At 28.8% G+C, this 24,248-nt stretch overlaps 4 protein-coding genes across 5 annotated transcripts; 1 reads left to right on the top strand and 3 right to left on the bottom strand.

Annotated features, from left to right (window-relative positions):
* Window positions 1-446: 446 nt before the first annotated feature.
* Window positions 447-3,388, bottom strand: Bm5998 (2-amino-3-ketobutyrate coenzyme A ligase, mitochondrial precursor, putative; the record flags this gene model as incomplete). The annotated part of the gene is made up of 9 exons (XM_001891788.1): window positions 447-530; window positions 837-939; window positions 1,058-1,206; window positions 1,517-1,731; window positions 1,903-2,034; window positions 2,267-2,404; window positions 2,716-2,925; window positions 3,051-3,162; window positions 3,266-3,388. 9 exons carry the CDS (start codon window positions 3,386-3,388, stop codon window positions 447-449), a joined length of 1,266 nt encoding a protein of 421 aa, XP_001891823.1.
* Window positions 3,389-5,387: 1,999 nt separating this feature from the next.
* Bm4891 (Divalent cation transporter family protein) lies at window positions 5,388-10,374 on the bottom strand (the record flags this gene model as incomplete). The annotated part of the gene is made up of 12 exons (XM_001891787.2): window positions 5,388-5,567; window positions 5,838-5,989; window positions 6,142-6,273; window positions 6,454-6,699; window positions 7,405-7,600; window positions 8,083-8,220; window positions 8,399-8,485; window positions 8,580-8,669; window positions 8,870-8,978; window positions 9,341-9,540; window positions 9,729-9,822; window positions 10,367-10,374. The coding sequence occupies 12 exons, from the start codon at window positions 10,372-10,374 to the stop codon at window positions 5,388-5,390; spliced, it is 1,632 nt and encodes a 543-aa protein (XP_001891822.2).
* Window positions 10,375-11,080: 706 nt separating this feature from the next.
* Window positions 11,081-12,538, top strand: Bm4340 (conserved hypothetical protein,hypothetical protein; the record flags this gene model as incomplete). Its single annotated transcript, XM_001891786.1, has 4 exons — window positions 11,081-11,187; window positions 11,491-11,599; window positions 12,041-12,165; window positions 12,289-12,538. The coding sequence occupies 4 exons, from the start codon at window positions 11,081-11,083 to the stop codon at window positions 12,536-12,538; spliced, it is 591 nt and encodes a 196-aa protein (XP_001891821.1).
* A 4,061-nt stretch (window positions 12,539-16,599) lies between these two features.
* Bm2292 lies at window positions 16,600-23,823 on the bottom strand (the record flags this gene model as incomplete). Of its 2 annotated transcripts, none has more annotated exons than XM_001891785.1 (17): window positions 16,600-16,782; window positions 17,013-17,180; window positions 17,261-17,330; window positions 17,514-17,584; window positions 17,729-17,865; window positions 18,113-18,320; window positions 18,573-18,695; window positions 18,865-19,000; window positions 19,871-19,971; window positions 20,104-20,252; window positions 20,572-20,944; window positions 21,339-21,507; window positions 21,637-21,829; window positions 21,944-22,061; window positions 22,296-22,387; window positions 22,946-23,030; window positions 23,719-23,823. In XM_001891785.1, 17 exons carry the CDS (start codon window positions 23,821-23,823, stop codon window positions 16,600-16,602), a joined length of 2,481 nt encoding a protein of 826 aa, XP_001891820.1. The 2 variants fall into 2 exon arrangements, with proteins under 2 accessions (XP_001891820.1, XP_042929283.1); XM_043073349.1 differs by lacking the exon at window positions 16,600-16,782 and adding an exon at window positions 16,793-16,822.
* Window positions 23,824-24,248: the final 425 nt, after the last annotated feature.

The raw sequence follows: 24,248 nt of genomic DNA, 5'->3' as shown, positions 1-24,248 counted from the left end.
TTATCTATTATCAAATGAAATTTAGAAATGATCTAAATGGCTGAAATTGTTACAAGAAAGCAATTTAGTTGCACTGTCATTTATCTGATAATCAATATCTTCTTAAGTCTTGTTATTTAAGAATTATAAATGTGAAAGTTCTCATTACGTTCAATCTCAGCGTATGCATCACTAAAGCGCAGTGCAATATCTCAACAGATTGATAATATTTTTCAAAGAACAACTATAACCTAATTTTAGGCCAATAATCTTATTAAATCAAATTGATTCTGAGCAAAGATTTGTAAAAGTTAAATGATAGTGAATAACAATTGAAGTGGCATTGTTTGGAATACAAATAAAATTCTAAGGAGGTTAAAAATTGAAATTAAAATCAAACATAATGTATATGGAATAGGGAATGTGATGCAAATGATTGATACACTTTTGCTATTGATGAACTGATTTTAGATAACGTTAAGTTTCTTGCCAATCGTCTTGAATGCGCTAATGCATTGGTCGATTTGTTGTTTTGTATGAGCTGCGGAAATCTAAATTTTATTTTATTTTCAAGTTCAAAATGAAAACAAAATTTTTGAAAACATTCCTTCAAATCCTTTTGGAAGCAAATATAGGGAATTTCCATTAATCAGAAACTATAATCTTTACTGTACTATCATTCTAAATCATAGATTATTTCAAATATGGAGAATTAGAATTTAAGGGTTTAACCCTTAAATTAAAAAGAGCGATTGATTGAAAAGGGAAGAGAAAGAAAGAGAATGAAAATAAAAAGTGACAACAGCACATCTTTATCTTTTATGTTTGATATGTAAAAAAGTAAAAAAGGAAAATACCTGAACACGAATTCTTGCCTTATCTTTAGGTACTACAGGATAGCTAAATCCAATCACATATATGCCTTTTTTAAGCATTTCATCCGCAAATGTTGAAGCCAATCTGTTTATAAATTATTAATTTTAAAACTAAAATTGCTATCACTTTTTCCATCCTACACAAGTTTAAGGATAAAGAGTGATATTCGTATGAGCAATAAGAAGGAAAATATGAAAAATACCTTGCGTCACCCAAAAATACTGGACAAATTGGATGATCGGAATTACCCATCACGTTGAAGCCAGCATCAGTAAGTGATTTACGAAAATGAGATACATTGGATTTTAAAGAATTTGTAAATTCTGATGAATTGGTCAATAAATCAAGAACCTAAATAGTGAAAAAAATTTTCGTTTCCACTTTATTGTCTATAAAGTGAAGTAAGTCATTCGGGAATAAATGTAGTGATATGATCATAATAACAATATGACTAAAACATTTGTTGTTTTCAAAGTAAGAAATAAATCAATTAGGCGATATACCTGCAATAGGAAATTGAAAAAAAAAATAACATTTGAATTTAATTTTTTTTCTTTTTTTGTAAGCATATTAAACCGATTCCTCACAAAGAAAAATTTTTTGAGATTAAATGCATCAAAATCGATGAAAAATCGGCATATTGTTACTAAAATTAGATTACTTTGATGGAAGAGCCAACAATGGACGGCGCTAATGAATTCGAGAATAAATATGGTCGAGAGCGTTGCCTTAAAAGATCGATAAAGGGCTTAGGTCCTGTAGTGTATCCACCCATTGTACCGCCTAAAGCTTTTCCAAGTGTAGAATTAATTATATCAATACGTCCTTGAACACCAAGATGTTCTTCTGTACCACGACCAGTTGGCCCGAAAAAGCCTAAAAAAAAAAATTATTATTTTAATCTTTTCTTAGATTTTTTCACACTTTTTTTTTTTGTTACATTATCTGTACTAACTCTACTACTGATCAATAAGGGAAAAAACATTTTTCTTTTTGTAAATTATATTAATGGCATGTTTATCGTTATTATCAATACTATAATTCAACCAGTTGCATGGCAATCATCAACGAAAACGAGTGCATTAAATCGATCCGCAAGATCACATATTTCCTTCAATGGAGCTACATCACCATCCATACTGAAAACGCCATCGGTGGCAATTATTCGTCGTCTCCTATCTTCAAAATTTATTGCTAAGATTTAAATGTAAATTTCAAAAATAAAATGAAGATTTTGAAAAGCTAGAAAGAAAAAAATGGACATGAAGTAAATTATATATCACATTCTAAATCTTATAATGGTTCCTAAATTCAAAATTTAATCTTTTCATTTCTTTTTTTCTAGATAGGAAAAGAAAAATAAAACAATTATGGATTATATATCATTAGCATAAAGAAATTAATAATTTACTTTGAGTTTCTTTTAAAATTTGTTCTAAATCATTCAAATCAACATGTCTGTAACGATAACGTTTCGCTTTACATAATCGTATGCCATCGATAATTGAAGCATGATTAAGCTCATCAGAAATAACTGCATCCTCATCATCTACAATATTCATTAATTATAAATAGTATGGATTTGAAACAAACGAAATAATAATAATAAATAAATAAATAGCTTTTCTGTTCACAATATATAAGCAAAATAAGTCTTATATAATCTGCTCATCTCATCTATATCATTAAATTACCATATCCAATTAAGATAAAATATGACAATTCATGTTCAATCAAAAATCAAAGATATCTTACTAAAGATCACATAAAGTAATCTTGTTAATGCTAGATGACAAAATAGGTAAGCAATAAGAAGAATGAATTAATTCATGCAAAAATGCCTCAAACTATATTGCTTACTTGTAAGCACTTCAAATAATCCTCCATTAGCATCAAAGCAAGCTGCATACAGAATAGCATCTTCACGATCATGAAACTTAGCAAGTTTCTGTTCCAAAGTTCGATGTATATCTTGTGTTCCACAAATAAATCTTACTGAACTCATACCAGCACCATGAGTATCTATTGCTTCCTGTCCAGCTTTGATCACTTCTGGATGACTACTTAATCCTGATAAAGATAAAATCTATTGAAAAGTTTGCTTGTTTTACAAATAATTGCATTGAATAATTTCCCATTATAGATATTTAATTATCTTAAGAAAAAAAAGGGGAAAAAGAAAAAATATAATTTACCAAGATAATTATTAGCACAAAAATTTAACAATGGCATATTGTAATTCATAATTTTAATTTTCATTCCTTGTCGACCAACGATAACTCGTTCATTCTTATATGTACCAGCATCCTAAAAATTATCACTACTAATTGATGATTATCTATATCAATTATCAAATGTTTTTGGTATAATAATTATTATGAGAATGTATTAAGAATAGAGATAGACTAACCTGAATTGTGCTCAGTTCCTTATTTAATAAATCAATAAATTGTTGTCGAGCTGTAGAATAACTCTGATTTAATGAAAAATGAAATAATCTAATACGATTAAATAATATTTGCTGAGCAGCCATTCCAAAAAATAGTTACACTTCTGGAATAATCAAATGATATAAAAATAAATTATCATCAATCAAAAGTAATTCGAATGAAAATAACATTTATGACGAAAACATTCTAAACAATCATAATGCTGGGAATATATATGATTTGTTAGACTATTGTGATATTAATGACAGTGATCATAAATTATCAAAACTTCATGGAAAGAAAAAAGATAAGCAAATAAACCAAATTAATAAACATGTAAATGCATTAAGAAATCATTACAAATTTTAGAAGATAATTGGTTAATGCAAAAATTTTCACATTCCTTTTAAAACAAAAGATAAAGAAAAAGGAGAAAAAATGATAAATTTCAATTTCTTCGCTAAAACAGCCTAATTCTATTATCACTGATAAACAAAAGTAAAATTGAATGCTAAGAAGCGAAAATTAATGCTTAAAAATTATAGAATGAGCAAAATGAATATTCATTAGCAGAAATAAAAGCATGAAAAAGTAATAATGTAGTGATAGTATAGTATGAGTGATAATACAAACAAGATGATATCAACTGATAAGATGAAATAAAACAGTTGGGTTATGATCAACAGGGAATGATCGTATTTGCCACACGGATGAAATGAGAACGATTCGTTTCGAAATGACAAATACCATTTTGATGAACTACTTTCTATACATATATTGAAAAAAATCATAATGTAATTTAATGAATTTGCAAGAATAAAAAACAGAATGGAAAGATAATATTAATGCTATTAATGTTATTGGAAGGGAAAAAGCTGATACTGAATAATATTGAAAAAATTATAATTTGCATTTGAATTTAATAGCACTTCAACTTTTCTCATCATTGATTATTACAGAGGTAAGGCAAATTATTAATAGACGATTACTTAATTGGTAGTAAATTTTCTGCTCCAGAAATGTTGCAATTTTAAAACAGTGTAAAATTAGAAAATTTTAATTAATAGATGACTACAACTAAATCATTATTTATCCTAAATCATCTAATCTGTATCATCCAATAGTTATAAATAAATAATATAAATTATACTTGAAGCTATTACAGTAACACAACGCATTGAAATGAGTGCAAATTTTTACATATGAAGGACATGTGACACTCTAAAACACACCTTATGTCAACAGTGGTGTGGTGTATTCTAATGTTAGAATGCGAATAGAATTTTGCGATAGTTAAGAATTTAATTCGGTATTTCAGCAGAAATTCACAAAACCGTGTTTGTTCGCTTTTAACAGTGCAGTTTAGTTCGTTTGGAGCAATCTTGCTATAGAGCGACTAAATCGTGTATTATCATCCAGCACTGTTAATACACAGTGAAATAAATCGTTCTGTCTGGTTTCTTTAAGTAGTTTAGATTATATCATATAAGCTGGACACCCATAATTTTATTAGAGTTAAAATCCTCGACATATGACTGTTATGAATTGATCACGGGATAAATTGAAAAAAGGAAGATGTGAAGTTCGAAATTTCAAAAAAAAAAAATTTGGATTTTCTTCATTGATAGTGATAAACTTTCAATAGAATGAAAAAAGTGCAAATGCAATTATCAATTTCAACATGCATATGACTGAAAAATATTGCAATTATCAATTTCAACATTCAACATATACCTGGAAAGTAACCATCAGAGGCAAAGTTTTTTCTCTGTATGGTATAAAAAATGAGGTAGTTAATAAAATGACTTAACCACCATCAACACAATGTCATATTACTTTATTCGCGAAGAAACCGACAGGAAAAAAAAATATCAGATCCCTTAAAAGTACATAAACACATATGTATATGTATGGATATTTTGGAAAGATGGTTGATTCTAGCATATCAGAGTCTCAAAAAAAAAAAAAAAAAACAAATGAATGACAAACTTGCACAACTTCAATCAATTTACATCTACAATTCAGTTAAGATATATGAATCTACATTTTAATGCAACAGAACCAATGGCAATAGCAGCTTCAAGAAATGCAATTATTATTATATCACCGTAAATTTCCGCCTTTGTTAAACCAAGGAAGAGAAGCAAATATTAGAAACAGTAAAAATGTACCAAATAAATCACCAAGGGCTGTTAAATATGGTATTGCAGCACAATCTGGATCCATCCGTATTGACCATAAAAAGGCAACAAGTAACTGACAAACGTAAAGTAATGATAAAACCTGAAAACCCATTACTCATTTTCAATTTCTGACTTGTTCACATAAAATCCAGACTGTTTCTCCATTTATTGCCAAATACAAATTCCATGAAAGCAAGCAATACTAAAATAAATACAATAAATTCCGGTCTGAATAGAACTCATAATTATTTTACTGGTAAATGTGAAGTAACCCAGTTGACTGGAGTTGGTTTCACTTACTAGTAAAAATGAAGCAAAGCTCATCAAGATAATCTTAGACTTCGTCCTTTCAAAAAACTAAGTGTTTAACCTGCACCAATGCTGCACAAATATAAATGCTAGTAAAAAGTGATCCAGATGGCAGACTACTCCCTTTGTGTAAAATCTGTATAATCCAATTGAAGAACATATGGCAAGGAACCACAAACAAAAGCAACACACGAGCTGAATGCGCATCTATGTCTAAAAATCACATTTTTATCTAATAATTTTTAATACAGTAATATTCGCAAAATTCTCAGGAACCACAAAGTATTTATAGCATCTAAAGAATCTAAAGAGCAAAGCTGAAAAAGTTCAATTAAAAAAAGTGAACTCAGAAAAAAGACGCTTACCATTAGAAAAGAATGCTCGTCTAAAACTGAACCGACTTGATAAAGTATCGCTTAATGTTCCAAATGGACAGTGCTGATGATAGAAAGTAGCAAGACGACTAGCTTGAATAGCTGCAAGGTTGCCACCAACTCCTGTAAAAAAAAAAAAAAAAACTCCTGAAAAAAATAACCGTCCGTGCACGAAATGATCACTTGTATTTTCAAAGTTATCAAAGAATTGTATATATACAAACCACAGTGAAGAAAAAGAAACGAGTTTATGCGAGCTCTAAGCATAAAATTTTTTATAAAATTAATGTTCTTCCAACCTACCATTTATAACAGGTTGAAACATTGCAATTTTCGGAAATCGCTTGATAGTGCTTTCTAACACAAAACCACCAGCACTACTTATCAACATGCTGAATATAATGGGTGACCAACCATTTTCAAGCACATCGACTGTACCTTTATCTTTTCGTGCCAGATAAATCCAGAACGGTGTAGCCATTATGAATGTTACAATTACACCAACATTAAGCCAAGTATCATTGAGATGTGCGTGGAGAAATATCGAACCTAGAAGAATTCATTACTTGAAGTTTGCATCAGAATTAAGATAAAAAAAAAAAAAAAAAAAAAAATTATAAAAAAATACAAGTGCAAATGAAACTAGTCGAAATATCAGCTTAGACATGAAAATCAAAAAAATTTCCATGTAGCACAGAGAAGTAGTAAGGATGACGTAACTATCTTGTTGGAAGCGTTATAGCACTATAAGGAAGTGATACAAAGTAGATTAAGTGCTTTGTCCACTAAGTTATCTTTGTTTCCTCTAATTCTCACCTTTATCTTCCAAGCCATTTTTGTTATCTTTCCTCTTTGTTTTCCTCGTAAGTATGTGAAAATCTTGCAACACACGATGCTTCTCCCCTTCTTTGTTCTTAGAAAAGATTAGATCTTTAACAATTCAAAGGTAAATGGGTCATTCATTCATAAAGGTTCAGCGCAAGACGGCTGCGCCGTCTGCTTCCTTCCCTGTTTCGATCCCTAGAATTATGTTATTTGAAGTTCTCAATGAAGATGTGAAGCATCTATCTGTCATCGCCTGATCAAGTGAAAATATCGATTCCAAATTCTACCAAGTCAAAGGTAAAAAGAATTTCATGACCACCGACCGGCTACATATAAAATCTGGCGAAATTTAAGCTTATACTGAAATCATGATATAATTGCATAGTACAAATACCAAAGTCAATTAACGTTTTAGAACTAGACAATTACCTAATAATGACAGAGCTCCTAAGGTAGTAAGATCACCCAGTGAAGCAGCAATTGGTGTTGCAATATTGTCGGGATTTATATCGAAATTCCGTGAAATTAAAACGACACATATCACAACCGTACTAAGCACTAATGATGTCAGTGACGCCGTTGTTAGACTGCTTGCACATAATAGAGAAGCATGAGACCAATCAATCTGAAATTTTACATTTACTGAAAAAACATGGTCAAATTTTTTTGTGCAGTGATTTTGAACGACAAAAGCCCATGTTAATCATTTGGTTGTTACCGTAAACTTTTAAAGGACTGACTTTATAAATAATACATACACAACATTAAGCTATTAGTTTCGCAACAGAATGATGTAAACTGGAACTAAACAACAGCGATTTCAGTTTTTTTTAACACTAGACTTTGTTAAGAAAAACGCAGGTTTTGTTTCAGGTTTTTTGTTTCAGCTTTGCTGCAATTCTTTATTCAGGTCCATTTACAATTAATAAAGTCGACGAGTACGAATGAAAGTAAATTAACTAAACTACTGCATAAATCATTTTTACTAATTTCTGCATTTACATATAAAAACTGCTAACAGTTTAATCAACTACATTCTCATTCTCTGGAATCGAAGTTCAATGATAAACTGATGTAGAGACCACTTTCTGAAATTAACAGAATCACCTGCCCCTTCGGTATCCATGCTAGCGTAACAGCAAAGCTAGAAGCCAGAAATGCTACTACAATTGCTTGTACTTGAATGAGAGCCAAGTTTGCAACAATAATCTTCTTCGGATTTGAATTCATTCGTCCCATGTTGGCCTGATACAATTGTTTAAATAGATATTATATCTTACATAGTACTATTAACCCGGGATATCAGTTATTAGTGAATAAAACGAATCTCATGAATCTATTTCAATCTCGAGAGCGAATTCAGCTACAACGGGAAGCATTAACAAATAACAGAACCACAGAACGAAAGAATAAATGAACATACCAATGTTGATAATCTGGATGCAAAGGTCATTTCAAGATTTCCTTTCAAGCCAAGTAATGCAGGAACCAAAATGAATGTTTCAGGTACCTATAAAATTTAATGAAATAGAGATTTTGAAGGCATCCAAAAGTATGGCCCATAAAAACCTAGCTTAAAGAATGTTAGACAACTGAAGAGGTACCTCAATAAAAAGATTCCAGTGTTGTACAATATCAAGAACAAATCCAGCAAAAACCATCCCAAGGCCAGCAGGAACGAATGGGAATAATATCTGAAATAAATTTAAAAGTTTGGAAAATCCAAAAAAAAAAAAAAAAAAAAAAAAGGCTGGATGAAAGACGAATTCTTCATTACCGTATACAAACAAAATTTTGAATGAGTATGAAGTAAATGGAACTTTAAAATGAAATGAAAACAATTTTATTTAAATGAACCGATAACATAAAAAGTTATATTATCTTCAATCCACACCTGTAAAAATAAACTATACGAAGATGTAGTAGACATGCTTGAGTCAAGGATATTTGCATGAGTAAAGCTAAAATCTTCATCAGAAGCAACCTGTATGCTGTCTCCACTACTGAAATAACATAGCTACACAACATATAAATTAGAATTAGTATAGCGTATTCTTTTTTATGATAGTTTGCTTTAATCTGCTCCAGTTAAGAGTTAAAGTTTAAAGCAAAATAACTAAATGTTGACAAAATCAATCCACATAAAAATGTCTACAAATTATAGAATAGATTCACAATGGCCATAACTGCTGATTATTCGACGCAAACAATGATTTTCAAAATGCATTAGTAAGCTTAAGAAACTGTTACTGGTCAACTGTTAGATTAAATGAAAAAGCAAAATGTAGGTTAAGAAATAATTGGCATAGTACAGAAAATTAGCAGTTAGAAGGATATCAAAAATTCCAAGGAAAAGAAAAGATACTTAAAAACAAGGCTTGTTTCGCCTCTAGCGATATTCGAATTCAACATCTCTCTCATTCTCTTCAACATTGGTATTGAATCAGTCACAATATCGTTGTTAAATTTGCTATCCGTCACTTCAGGCTTATACGATGGACCACCACGTGAAGCTGATACAAAAACACTATTCAATTCAAATTTCGTTTCCAAACCATCCAGATCCTAAATTACATCTTTCTACATTAAACCAACTCAAATTCAATAATAAAGCAAGTATTATAAAGTAGAATTATCATTCACTTGACAAAATTTCAAAAGCATCTACATATAACACAAAATACTTGCGAATGATGAAAAAAAAGCAAAAGAATTTCTTTGTCTATCGATCATAAAAGAGCGAATTTACTTACACTGTTGACATTTCCAACATCCATCTTGCTGTTTTCACCCCGGAATCGTCGCCGTTTCACTTGTAATAATTTGCTTTCATCATATTGTCTTCTGCTAAATTTGAAATTAAATCCATTTTGTGTTATATCTCATCTAAGAAGCTGAGACTTTTCCACAACTTAGTAGCATTTCGGCTCAACAAAATGGTTGTAAAATGAAGTTAGATGCCGAGATGTGTGTCTAATGCAAGCAAAAATGAAAATTGCCTGCATTATTTTTTTTTTTTTGATTTACATGATTTTCGCATCCTCACTTATGACTTTTATGTCAAATTCTCTCTCAAGCACCATTAATATATTAATATCTCAAACTACAGAGTCCTTTACGAAAGCATAAAAAGGAACTTACATTCCAGATGATATTTTATAAGCTGTCAAAATTATCACTAGTTATGTTGCTGCCAATAGTATGTGCAATAGAAATATGTGTTAATGAATTTATTTTGAAGCAAATTAGTTAACATAAATGATTTATAATCTATATAATATAAGATTCGATGTATAGAATTCTTCATTCAACCCAAAAATTGATGAATACTTCTTACTCAATTTTGTTTATCTTTCAGTATTACACCCTATTTTATTTCGAAAATACTTACATTTTCATTGCTTCCATCCATTGATCATGCATACATTCCTAAAATGCAAAAGCATAATAATAAAAATGCAATAGAAAATAATAAACATATGAAATCCGAAAATATGCAAATATTAGAGTTACTCATTGTATGACATTTATCAAGATCATTTCTTCTTCCTATAAACCTTAATCTTAAACAATGAACCACTCACTCATACATCACAAAAACTCAAAACCGTAAAACTAGCATTGCTAATGCCAAACTCACAAAATTTTAACATCCGTTTAGTCCAGCCAGCTTTTCTGGGGAACAACGGATCAGCCAACACTTCATTTTCGGAACTTGAGCTTTATTCTTAAAAAGTATGAGAAAGGAAGGGAAGAGTGAGGTAAATTCAGCAAATTGGTAATAATTATTTTAAATTTTATATAATTATAAAACATTACATATTTTCTTCTCGTACAATGAAAAAAAGTTTTGAATTTACATTACTGGCATGAATCGTTCCCATTAAGACCGATAAGGCGTGGTTTTTCTTTTCTTTCCTTTTTTCTCTCTCGAAATTTTTGTTTTAAAACATAATGTATGCAGTTATTTACATACCTGTTATGTGCTAATGCTTTTAAAGCATATGTGCTGTTATTGAATAAAAACGACTATATTTGTTTATTTTTGGATAAATGCTTATATGTTTACAATCATTAGATTAATAAAGTTGTTAGCTTCAGCGGAATGGGCCAAGAGCGAAGTATACTTTCAAGGAAGTCACAAAACACAATTGAAATGTTGTCAATGACGTGGGTGCAATTTGTTAAGCTTATCTGCGAACTCAATGACAGGTTAATTCATCAATTAAGAGATATGCAGAATGCTTATAGTGTTATCCACTACAAGTATTTTGGTTAGCCAAATTTGACGCTTATGGTTTACTGAGTTAAGTGTAGTCTTAAGTTTTTCCAGTATATTTATTAATGGTACATATTTACGGGACATTTAAATAAGATACCCAACTGAATGTTATCATTAAATGGTTGATGTCCGTGTACATAACGATTTTTTTTAGTGTTCGATCATTAGAGGGAAAAGTGCAGTTTTTTTTTTTTCTTTTGAAAAACGAAGTTGTGCAGTGTGAAGGTTTTCAGATGTGCTAATTTTGTTGACTCGGACGGAAGACATTTATTGTTTGCAATTAAAAAAGGCACTGCTAATACGTTGCTTTGGAAAATAACTGTTAGAATATGCACTTTGAAAGTAATCGTTCGTTGTTTTCTTCTACATTACTTATTGCTACTTTTTCTTTTTGCTTATTAAATTTGAATTTCAATATAATAGGCTAAAGGATTACGTTATATTGCATCATTCTAAACCTTATCCATTGTTTTGCAACTTTGAGTTGTAATTATCAAATTGGTCGTATATGAATTTTAGAAATCAAACTAATAGTCGTTCAGTTTTAATTTCGTATGATTTCGAATCATGCAACAGTTAATGCCATTACCTGCAGATGCATGACGTGTTTTAGTTGTTCAGGAAAGATTATTCTAATGGACTGAAATTAAGATTTTCGTGCCTAAGGAACAACCTAAATGTTATAACTTACTCTGATTGTTTTCAGTCCTTCTGACATGATTTTTGCATCTAGTACGATGTAGATCGTATTCAACTTACCCTAAAATTCACTGTTAGATTTAGATTAATGCAAGGTCGGCTGATTCCTACCGTGTATTCACATTTGAACAATTTTTGACTCTTCAAAAATCATTATATTATTTGCTGACACTATTTCAAGGACACGTCCTTAATGCACATATGGACAGGTCAGCAAGTCATTTATTTTTGTCAGATTATTCGAGTATGTAGTATCTAGTATGTTTTTTAATTGCAAAATTGTAGTTTTTTAGATAAATTACTTTTATCTTTTTTGTTTAAATGTTTTTCAGAGCTCTTACTGCCACTGAATGTATAATATGTATGGAACGTAGGCCAGATGTAGTGTTGCCGTGTGTTCATACTTTTTGTTCGTTATGTATCGAACAGTGGAAAGCTATGAAGAAGGACTGGTGTCCGCTCTGTCGTAATCCTTTAGAGCTTGATGGAAGCGATGCATGGGTAATTCCGGATGTGATCGATGATAGTGAACTCAGGAATTATTTGTTTTCCTTGACAAAAATAGAAGAAAGCAAGAGTTGATTAGCAGTTTTCTTTGATATGCACTTGTTAAGGAAGTATATTGTTATTAGACAACATATTGTAGAGGTTTATTTTAACATTGTTTTATAGAAAGTACCTGTAGAATGAAAATTTTTGAGAATGTTCCAACAAAATTAAAATAAAATTGCTTTGTAAGTTCGAAAAAATTTTTGGAAAAATACAATAAACATTCATCTATACAAAATGATTTAGGTGATATAAATGATTTTACTTTCTCTACTGCCATAAATATGTTTATAGCATGCTGGTTTTTTCCAACATCTATTCGATAGACAATTAAGATCAAAGTTTCGTTACATATTTCAATGTACTATAGTATTTTAATGCATTTCATAGCATTAGAAATCCCCTTTCTTTTTCTTTGCATTCAAAGCAGTGGTGGAGCATATGACAATGAGACTGTCACTGAGACAGTGAGCTGTATATTTATTTGAAAATGCCATGTTCTAGAAAGAGAAATTGTATCGAGTCTAATATTAATTTTGTATTTTGTTCTTAAGAGAACTTCTTCAGTATTTTATGTGCCAAAATTGTCTTCAAGATCCATTGTAGAAAAGTTTGACCTTAAATAAATAAATTGGTATTTGTTCATTAAACTACTAATTTTCCATTTTCCATGGACTCATTTATTATGCTGTACATAATTATGTTCGTATTAGCATTGTTTGGTTGTACTGATTGTAAATATTGATCTTAGCCTTGTCGATCGTTGCTGAATATGGCATTTGCAAGTTTGGTTTCCAGATAAAACGATTCAAAGTTGAATATTAAGAGTTTTTTCAATTTAATCAATAATTCCATGTAGTCAGTGCTACAGAGTTTAGTCCAATTTACAGTGAAACTATAGGCAGGCATGAAATTCTCTGTATTCAATCTCCGTATTCAAAGAAAAGGTAGGCATGAAATCCGACAGGAAAGATAGTGTCCTCCGAAGGAACTTGTCAGAACAGTCGATCCCATATTATCCCTACTGTCACAAAATGAGAATTCAAGGAACTTTCGAGCATTGCCAATCATGTAAATAAATTATATGCTATAATGTTCTGAGAGTTGGAACTGCTGAGAGTTACCCAATGTCTTATCATATATTTTAAAATTTCCTAAATTCGAAATAGTATTACTTGAAGATCGGATAAAATTAGCAGTAAATGATTGGTAAGTTTTTGTCTAGATCAACGGTATTAGAAAGTCTTTTTTTTTTTTTTAAAGTTAAGTTACTGTATTTAAAGACTTACATATTTTTCCTTGTGCAACATTATAAAAGGCACATTCAGTTCAACCAGAGTATTTACCGGAAAAAATTTTTTTCTGTCTTCGTGAATTATTTACCATATGCAAAGGACAATCATTATTTCACAGCTCTAATTTATTTATTTGTTATCAATTCAATATAAATCATAAGAGTGCTTTAAAAATGTTTGTTTCCTACCGTATAATGACCAGCATTTGTTTTGTTGTTTTCATACTGTATGACGAATGTTTGTTTGTTGAGATCTTTGTAATCTTTTTATTGGAAGATTATTCAGATCCTTGTATTTATTATTTTTTTTGGGAAAAATTGTGGTAAAATTTTGATACTAGTTATGGTGCTGATTTTGTACAGTTTTTTTGTGCAAGCTTAGTGAATAGTATTGAAGTTATAATATATTGGACATTACCGACTGATTTAATTATCAGTGTGCATTTCAACACATATATAGGAAGTTACACTTTCAATATATTTATAGGGATCATCAAAAAAAAAGAAAGAAGAAAAAACAGATAGAAGATATTGATCGAAAAAAAGAGGTGAAAGATGCTGATCAAAAAAACAAAAAAAAAAAAAAAAAAAAAAAATAGGTAAAAGATTCTGATAAAAAGACAGGTAAAGGATACTGGTTAAAAAAAAATAAAAGACTGATATGAAAATTTAATTCAGGTTATTTTCTATTCGATGAAAGATGATAAAATCCGTTATACATATATAAGGACTAATAATTATATGAAAAAAATAGTCTGGCTAATATGCTATCAGTTGCTATCAATGCAAACAAAATATTATTAATTAGTAATTTTAATTTAGATCTTTCTAAAAGAAATCTAAACAGTAGTTTGAAATAGGCATTCATCTTAGAGCTTTAATTTAGCATTTTATTTGGAAATGAAATTTGAATTTGATAATCACCATGCACAAGTCGATTAAATTTGGCAATAGAAAAATGAAAAATTTGTTGAATTAAGAAAATTTCAGGTATATTATTTTCTAGTAATAAGACATTTTCAAAGCATTTTTTTAAGCGTTTTCATGGGAGAAAAAAAAAAAAAACCGAAAGCTCAGAATACAATCAAGAACTGCCTTAATCATAATTTAATTTATATTATAAAATTAATTTTCCAAAGTATATGTTGAATTTTACTTGTAAATAATTAGTTAATTTAAATATTTTAACGAAATTTCAGAACAATATAAACATAAAAATATAAAAAGTAATAACACATTTCATTAATATAAAAAAAAGATATGTCTATGCGACAAAAATTGATAAATGAATGTTTCATGTATTATAAATTGAATAAATTTTTTTTTAAAAAAAAGAAAAAAACAGCATAGAAGATGATACACGGGATTTGATAAAGTGAACAAGAATCTAAAGTTCCATTTAAAATTTATTAGCTACTTTTCTCAATTTATTTTTGGTCATATAAATCTGAATTTAAAAAAAAATAAAATAAACTGGGAAGTTGAAATTATCTGATATTTGGAAGGTAGCGTGTAAATTTCACCCCTTTATCGCTACATCATCAATTAAATTTATCCATTAGTAAATATAAATTGATAACTCTTTTTACATAATGTCGTTTTCAAATTCAAAACAATCAATTTGAAATTTAGTTCATATCCTCCCCCTCCTCCTCTCCTTCATCAAAAAAGAAAAAGAACATCATGCAATTAAGCTCTAAAATAGCGTTCCTAAAGTAATTAACTATAAAGTAACAAAAATATTACAAATTCAAACCACATCTTGAGCAATAATATTTGTAAATCACTTCAATCATGTAAGAATTCCTTCGATTAGATTAATTTCTGTAATTTTTATAATAAATTAAATTTGACATAATTTGCATTACATTTGTAATTGATCTTTTTGTTTTAAAGTCACAGTACATCATTTAGCACTTCATATAATCGACCAGTAATATTCAATGATAATTTATTACCATTATTTTATATTTTATTAAATTTACAATGAGAATTTTTAAAATATTGATGATATTAAGTATTTGTTGTGACAAATAATATATGAAACATTTTATACTTTTGTAAATAGAAATAAACAATAACAAAGATGGAATAGAATCCTGAGATCATGGCTAGTATAATTGAGGAGGAGTGAATAATTGACAATGCACCAGTAGAACTTATGTTAAATCATATACAAAAACTACCATTAATTATTATATACTTATGAGCATTACAAAAGAATAAGATAAATTCAAATAGAAAAAAAAAAAAAAAGAAATAGATGATCGTTATCAGTACAGATGTATAATACTATAAAACGCAATCAATGCAGAATATCTGTAAAATGAATGATACAATACACAATGCATGAGATTTTAACAATCATGAAAAATATACTTTAAAAGTTCCATTAAAGCAACAGCCAAATGATACGATAATAAGAAAACCGATCGAATCAATTATCGATTATCGATATCATACATAGAGTATTAAATATATGGTGAACCGGGAAAAGGAAAAGGGATAAAGGAATAAAAAACGAAATAAACTCGCAAATATGAATAATATCACATTAATGCTTTCATGATGTTGCTTTGGCATTCATAAATCTCACTACTATTCACAGCCTTCACAAATAAAATATGAGATATAATTATAACGTTAAACCAATTACGAAAATAATTTGACAAATAAGTTAGTAAAAAAAAAAAAAAAAAAAAAAAAAAAAGGACAAACAAAAGTACTACAAATATCACTAACTATAGCTACCATAAAAATGTTACACCTAACTATCACAGATAATATCTAGACTAGAATTTTAATTTAATGAAATTTTTTTTTCTTTTCGATCAATAAGCGAACGTTTAGTTGAAAGATGACGACGCATACCGCTTTTTATCTTACATTTTCCACCTTCTTGAACATTAGTATTGTAAGGTGTCATTTTCGATATAAATTCATGACTGCGTGAAGCTGGTTCCGGCGTTTCTACACGAGACATCTGGAAATAGCTATTCTGCTCCACTAAACATGCCAAAATTCTATAATACAAATTATCTAAAGCACCAAAATTACAAAAAGAAAAAAAAAATAAATAAATAAATGCTATAAAATATATATATGTATGTATGTATTTAGGAAACCTCAAGCATTTCATAGCCTACGAAAGAGACCATCGACAATTAATAGTTATTTTCAACTAAACAATAAAAGAAAAAAAAAAAAACTCACTGACGCGCTGGTGTTCGGAGAAGCCGCACCACTAGAAACAAGTGTCTTATCAGAATCGTCACTTTCATAATTTTCGATATCACCACCTGGCAAACCTTCTGTGCCGCTTGTTGCAGATGCAAGCACTGATTGTGATTCATTCATTTTTGCAGCACGAGCAGCTGCTTGCTATAAGAAGAAGGAAAAATATAATCATATTTATTAATAAAAGATGAAAATTAAAAAAAAAAGAATCGTCTAAATGATACCTTCTTTAATTTGGTTTGAATTCTACGAATCCTATTACGCTCATGATGTTGTAATCGTTTTGCCAAAACTCTGTAAAATATAATTTGGCTATTCTAATCGTTTTCACTGCTAATATTGCACTCGTTATTGTTACTAAAAAATATATATAGAATTCATTTCTTTTGTTAATTATTTAATTCATTCCTAAAAACAAAAATAAAAATTTAAAGAGTTTCATAATAATGTTTCACTGAATAGAGAAAAATTATTCACTTTCTTTCTTCCATTACTGTTCGAATACGTTGATTTAAACGCGACACTTCGTCACATAATGCACCATTTTTCTATATAATATAAATACATAATACTAATATAATTTTAGACATTTATTTAAAATTTTTTTCTTTTTTAAATTTTCTTTTATGATAAAATTTGATGAAGAGATTAAATGAAAAAAACTATTTTTTATGAAACTTTATATAACATACAATAACAAGCGATTCAATCAGTCGCTTCATAAAGTACAATTTGCGAACATATTGAGTCTCACGTGAATAATTTATTACGTCATCATCCACTTGTGCCATTACTTCACGTAATGATTCAGCGAGATGACTACCATTTCCTGTACATATTACATTCAGATTATTGCATCATATGACTTCAAAAAAAAAAGAAACTAAACTTTAAATGAGAGAAAAAAAAAGCATCAGTTAATAGTAAATAAAAATGATTTGTGGTTTGATACCCTAATTAATAAATTGTTAATTTCTTCGGTACTACTTTTAAAACAATTTTTGGGCATTTTTGAAAAAAATAAAATTTTTATTAATAGTTTTTCCTAATTCAATAATGTAACATAAATTATTAACCAGAAAGCACAGGTTGAGCAGTGACCAGATCAGATGCACCAGATATCACACCTATTCCTGAACCATTGATAGATGAACCAATTGGATTGTTAAGAAGTGGTTCAGCAGCTGGTAACGAAAATGAGTTATTATTAATTTGAATAGCAAATGATTTTTGTGCATCGGAAGGATCTATTCCAACATCATTTTTTGAGCAATCTTCCATTGTCTGAAATAAATTTTTATCTTAAACAATAAAACAATATAGTAATTCCATTTTTTTGCAAATTTGCGTTACTTACTCTCAGCATATAATGATATATGGTGGAATTATAAATACAAATTGATAGCGTAATATTTATTAGTACGCTTTATTACTTTACACGTTTCAGCATGAATAAATTTAGACTAAGAATGGTAATAAAAGAAAATTATAGCAACATCAACATACAAATCTATTTGAATTTTACATTTAACTTACCTGTGATGTACCCATGGGAACAGCATTGTTGACTGCGCGAACGAATTGCCAAGGTGGTTTCTCATCACCGCTATGAGGAGCAATATCTTTTCCAGGTCCAGTATCTGCCATCTCGATACGAGGCTAAAATTAGCAGTGTGAATTATGCAAATATGCTTAGCAAAAAAATCAACGGAATAATTTATATAAAATTGACTGATCAGTCTATTAATTTAACATTTCTAAACGTTGTGTCTTACACAAATGAAAATGCACTTTAATATTTTAAAAATATATTCATGATAAAAATGACCTGCTTCGGAAGACCAGCAATTCCATGAATCGGCAAGACATGATCACTTTCGGTGATAATTTGTTGTGTAGCTGGCTCTGATTGTGTACCAAGCACGGTGACACGGACCTGTGAAGCTGACATCATCGAATGATTCCTGAAAATTAATGGAATGAATTTAGGATTGATTACACATTTCCCAAATCAGAAGCAGTATATATGAAATGATTGGAAAGCTGTAATGATAATAGTAGATGAGTAAAAGGATTTCCTGTAAAAAATTCAACTTTTTTAATTGAAAAAAATATTGAGAAAAAATTAAAAAAACTTCGTTTAAATTAAACAAATTTTTTATCATAATAATAATCAGCGATGAACAAATCACAATAGCCAAAATAGAAAAAAAAAAAAATGTAATTTTACTAAAGATGAGTTCAAATGACGGATAACATATTGAAAATGAATGTGAGAGAATAAGATTAGGGAAATATTTTTGTTCTTTAACATTAATTTAAAATTAAAAAAAAAAATCGATTAAATTTCGTACTTTTCCACTCCATTTCTTTCCTTTTTCTAATCATTTTGATTTCTACAGTTCTTCGATATAAAATCAAAAAAAAAAATATCGTAAAACTGATCAAAAAAGAAACATCTCTAACATTTCAAACACTACTATTAATCATTGAATAAATGATTTCCAATAATAAATTCCACTAGTAATTTCACTATGCACTAACATTGCATCTGTAACTGTCACAAATAATACAATTGTTAATTCAGTAAAAAAAATTTTTTGAAATTTCCACCATACGATTCATCAGTGATATATTAAAACATTTAACATTTACAAAAATGTATATGAAATGATAACAAAATTGTTTCCCGTTTGCAAAATATGAATACTACAGAAAAATGTTTCAATGTCATTTCTTCATAGAGATTTAGACAATAATTTTTCCTTTAATTAATTTCGAAATAAGAACGAAAAAAAAAAAAAAAAAAAAAGGAATTTGTTCTAAGGTTATACCGTTTTCTTGTTGGTGACTTTTTTGGAACAGTTTCAATCGATGTTTCAGCAATAGTTGTTGTGATAGGTGAATGAGGAGGAAATGTCGTGTTTCTTGTCGCCTAAATTAATACTCTCAATCATTTATTATTTCATCATTGAATAAAAATCTGTAAAAAAAAAGGTACTGTACAATTATGAAAAATTTTATTCATTATTTTATTAAATTTCTACGGAAAAAACAAACAAACAACCTGAGGAAGAGGATTAACACCGGATGGAGAAATCTTTTGCCCTCTAATTTGATTGTAAACAGCAGCCGCACGCTGAATAGCTTCCTCATGAATTTCAGCAGCACGTTGCTTCTGCGGACAAAATGATGGTGGTGGTGGTTGTTGATATGCTAGGAAAGAAGATTGAAAACATTCAAAACAAATAGCAACAATTTCAGATGATTATGAAAACAATTATTCTTGACAAAGTGTAGTAAATAAATGATGTTATTATGAGAAAAAGATTATTAGTGATAAAACAACGTCGATACAAATGTTCAAATTATTTTAAAAATAGCTTTAAAATTAAATGGCTTATAAGCTTTTAATATTGCTACAAAAATATAGTAAAACAAACTTAAAACTGCTCTAAAACTTTATAGGAAGAAACATAAATATTAGATTGTTGTAATTACCGAACAGAAGCAGAACAAAGAGAATAAATAGTACTATGGTTATCATATATTGGCATTCGTCGAATACGATCTGTCATAATTCGTGGTTTCTGAGCAGCTAAACGAGGAAGGTATTGTTGCCGTGGCATCTGGGAAATCCGAGAATTATTCATGGAAGGCGACGGAGGTATATTCATCGATGGTGATGTAGGTACATTTGTGGATGGTGAAGCAGGTATATTCATCGATGGTGATACAGGTATATTCATTGAAGAAGTTGGTAATGAAGGTGTTGCTAGCATATTCATCGGTGTTGATACAAGCATATTTGCTGAACCCGTAGCTGGTAAATTCATAATGGTAGATACCGGTAACATCTTATCAACGGCAGGTGATACCATACCCGAATATTCAGTCATTAAATCGTCCTGCAAAAATGAAAATGAGCAATTTTTTCTTAAAAAAAAAAATTACGGTAAAAGTTTCTATGACGAAATTTAAAATTATAAAGAAACTTTCGACATATTGTGATTTTAAAGAGAAGTTAAAAGTCCAGCATAATGTAAGATTAACTAGAAGATACGGTAAACAAAACAGGTAAATGTCCAGTATCGTGAATCTTTCTCATGAAATGTCATGTTCACTTTATTACTCATCGAATCACTAAGCTTATAAAAAAACCAATGGTCATTCTGGTAGAGATTAGCGAAATTACCACTTACAGAATCTGATTATTTAGTGATAATCATATCATTCTGGAATCGTCAGAACGATATGACGATATGATGATGAAGTAATTAGTTTTGCTGTCTAAAACTAAACCTTATCCATTTTTGCCTTTTCTTGTAATGCTAACTGCTGTTGCAGTCGTGCTCGGTGTTGCTGTTGTAAGTGTTGTCGTACAGTTGGTCCATCATCACTGACAACGGATATATTACTAATCTGACGATTGGAACCACGTCCAGTTACTGGTAATAAGGATGGATATATCCTGAAATAAAATAAGCAAATAGAATAATAACGAATGAAATGATTAAGTGATAAGTTGCAGATAATGCTAGAGTTTGATCATTACAACAATGAAACTTTGATAGTTCAAAAAATTTAATAATTTATATACGTTTTTGTGCGACTATTACTGGCGCGGGATGTTTGCAAGCGCTGCATGCCATAATCTGGTCGATTTTGCATTAGTGTTGGAGGCATTGCATTAAGCGCTGGAACTGACTGCTGTACTTGCTGCGTTATTGCTGATGGAGGATAAATTTGAAGTGCAGCGGTATTTGCTGAATTAGGAATGGTATATGCTATTCCTGAAAGAGGAAGATTATATCATATATTAAATTCATTTTAAAAAAATTTTGAAAATCAGGTAAAAATGATGCAATGATAAAATTGGCAAAAAAGGAAAAAGATTTTGCACTAACCATTAGAAACTGAAGATACAGGAATTCCGGTGTATAAATCAGATGATTGTTGTAAATTTGTCATAACTGTAATATGATCGAATTGACTAGCTGATGCAGCTGTTGACTGCGGTGACATCTAAAATTATCGAAAAGTATAATATGATTTTAAGTGCTTTTAATGTTGTCCAATTTTCAAGACTTGATATTTTTTCAGTAAAAATGCTTTCTAAACAGTTATTAAAAATATTATCACTAACTAAATGTAGCAATTAAAGAAGCATAATTTATAAATATAAATGTTAATAAACATGCTGTAGTCTAACCGAACATTTGATTATTTTGACAAATTTTGACAAAGATTAAAATGAACCTGATTTAATTGTTGATAAGAAGTTGGTGTAGAAGCAGGTGGAATAGTTGACATTGTCATACCTCCTGAACTTCCAACTAATGATTGATATTCTAGAAAAAAAAAAACATTTTAGACACGAAATTATCACAATCGATACCATGAAAAACATTTTTTTAACTGTTTATAAATACAAATAAAAAAAAAAAATTATCGACTTTAATTTAAAAAGAATAAAGGATTGGGGACGTATTAATACAATGGTTTCATTAAATTGATTAAAAAATTAAAAAATATCGTTCAAGTTAGTAGTAAATAATAGCGATATATTAGGTGTTACATAAAATTTGAGAAAAAGGTTAAATTGTTGGTAAAAAGCAATCTTCAAGAAGCTCTTATCTTCAGTCTCATTCTTATATTTTACTATGTATTACTACTATGAATTTAATTTTAAACCATTTATACAGTTATATAATTAATAATTTGCTGAAAATGTTTTCGAATGACAAAAATTATGAAGATGATATAAATCATATAAGTTTATATTGTAAAACAAAAAAAAAAAAAACTATAATATGGAAAATCTGACAGCCAATCAGCAATAACAATGATTTACAATAAGAATAAAGTCATTATAATTAATAATGATAAAGCTGTAACAAAAAGCAAACCTGAATAAACCGTTTGGTAACTACCTGTATCGTTCATTTTATTCTCTTCAACAGCTACATTGTTAAGCATACCATTTTGGCAGGACTGAAATATTACTTCAAACTTCTTGGTCTAATAAAAAATATAATCCAACATTATATATACAATATATATTGTATATAACGAATTTTTATTATAAAATATAATGAATAGCTTAAAGAATATTTTAAAATATAAATTTAAATTATCATTAACTGACAATGGGAAAATAATTTTGGACTAGTACTGACTATTAAAATAATAGTATTATTATTATTTTCTAGCATTTAATATTATCAATTAATTATCAATTATTTATTTAGTATTTATTACTTATTATTTATTATTATTTATTATTTATTTATTTGTCATTTATTACTTATTTATTATTTCTTTTTTCTTTTTTATTATTTCTGATTTATTACTGTGATTTATAATTTACTATTTTTTATTATTTATTTATTATTGTTCATTAATTATTTATGATTTATTATTTATTTTTTATCATTTATTATTTTTTATTATGTATTTATTATTCATTATTTTTAATTATTTATTATTCATTACTATCATTTTATTTATAATTTATTGTTTGTTATCTATTATTTATATTTATTATTATTATTATTATTATTATTATTATTATTATTATTATTATTATTATTATTATTAATCTCATAAGCATTCCACATCGTTCTTATAAATGAATACAGTTCTTTAAAATTTTATCTTCAAAAATACTGAAAAGTCAAACCTGATCATAATCAGAAATAATGATATTACTATTAGCAATGAAATTTCCATCAGTTACACCTGTCTCTTGTTGATCGCTACCAAAGGACATCGACATTGAATGCATTGCTAATACTGTGTCTAGAACAGTTGGAACATTTCATGAGACTAAAAAGAAAGAAACGAAACAACAAAAAATGAAACAATTAAACTTGCAAATGAGATAGCAAGTATCGTTTGTAAAAATGTTGCATAAGCGATGAGTACTGAGAAGACCTAAAATTATTTAAAAAACCACAACCTTCAAACTTTCATATCCACGAATAACTAAACAGCACCTTAGATAGTTGAAAAAAACTGCAATTTGGAAAACAATCCAAATATCATATTTCAAACACAATGCAACAATTCTAATTAAAACTAAAAAATATGAGAAGAAATGATGGCATAAACCTGTAACAAGAAGTAAGAAGAAGTCCAAATTTTAATGTTTATTGCAGATACAAACAATTTATAATATAAATACACAGTCAGTATTGTTGCAAACACCAA

The sequence above is a fragment of the Brugia malayi genome, assembly GCF_000002995.4.
Source record: "Brugia malayi strain FR3 genome assembly, contig: Bm_v4_ChrX_scaffold_001, whole genome shotgun sequence".
Taxonomy (NCBI): domain Eukaryota; kingdom Metazoa; phylum Nematoda; class Chromadorea; order Rhabditida; family Onchocercidae; genus Brugia; species Brugia malayi.
This window is presented reverse-complemented; position numbering and strand designations above follow the sequence as displayed.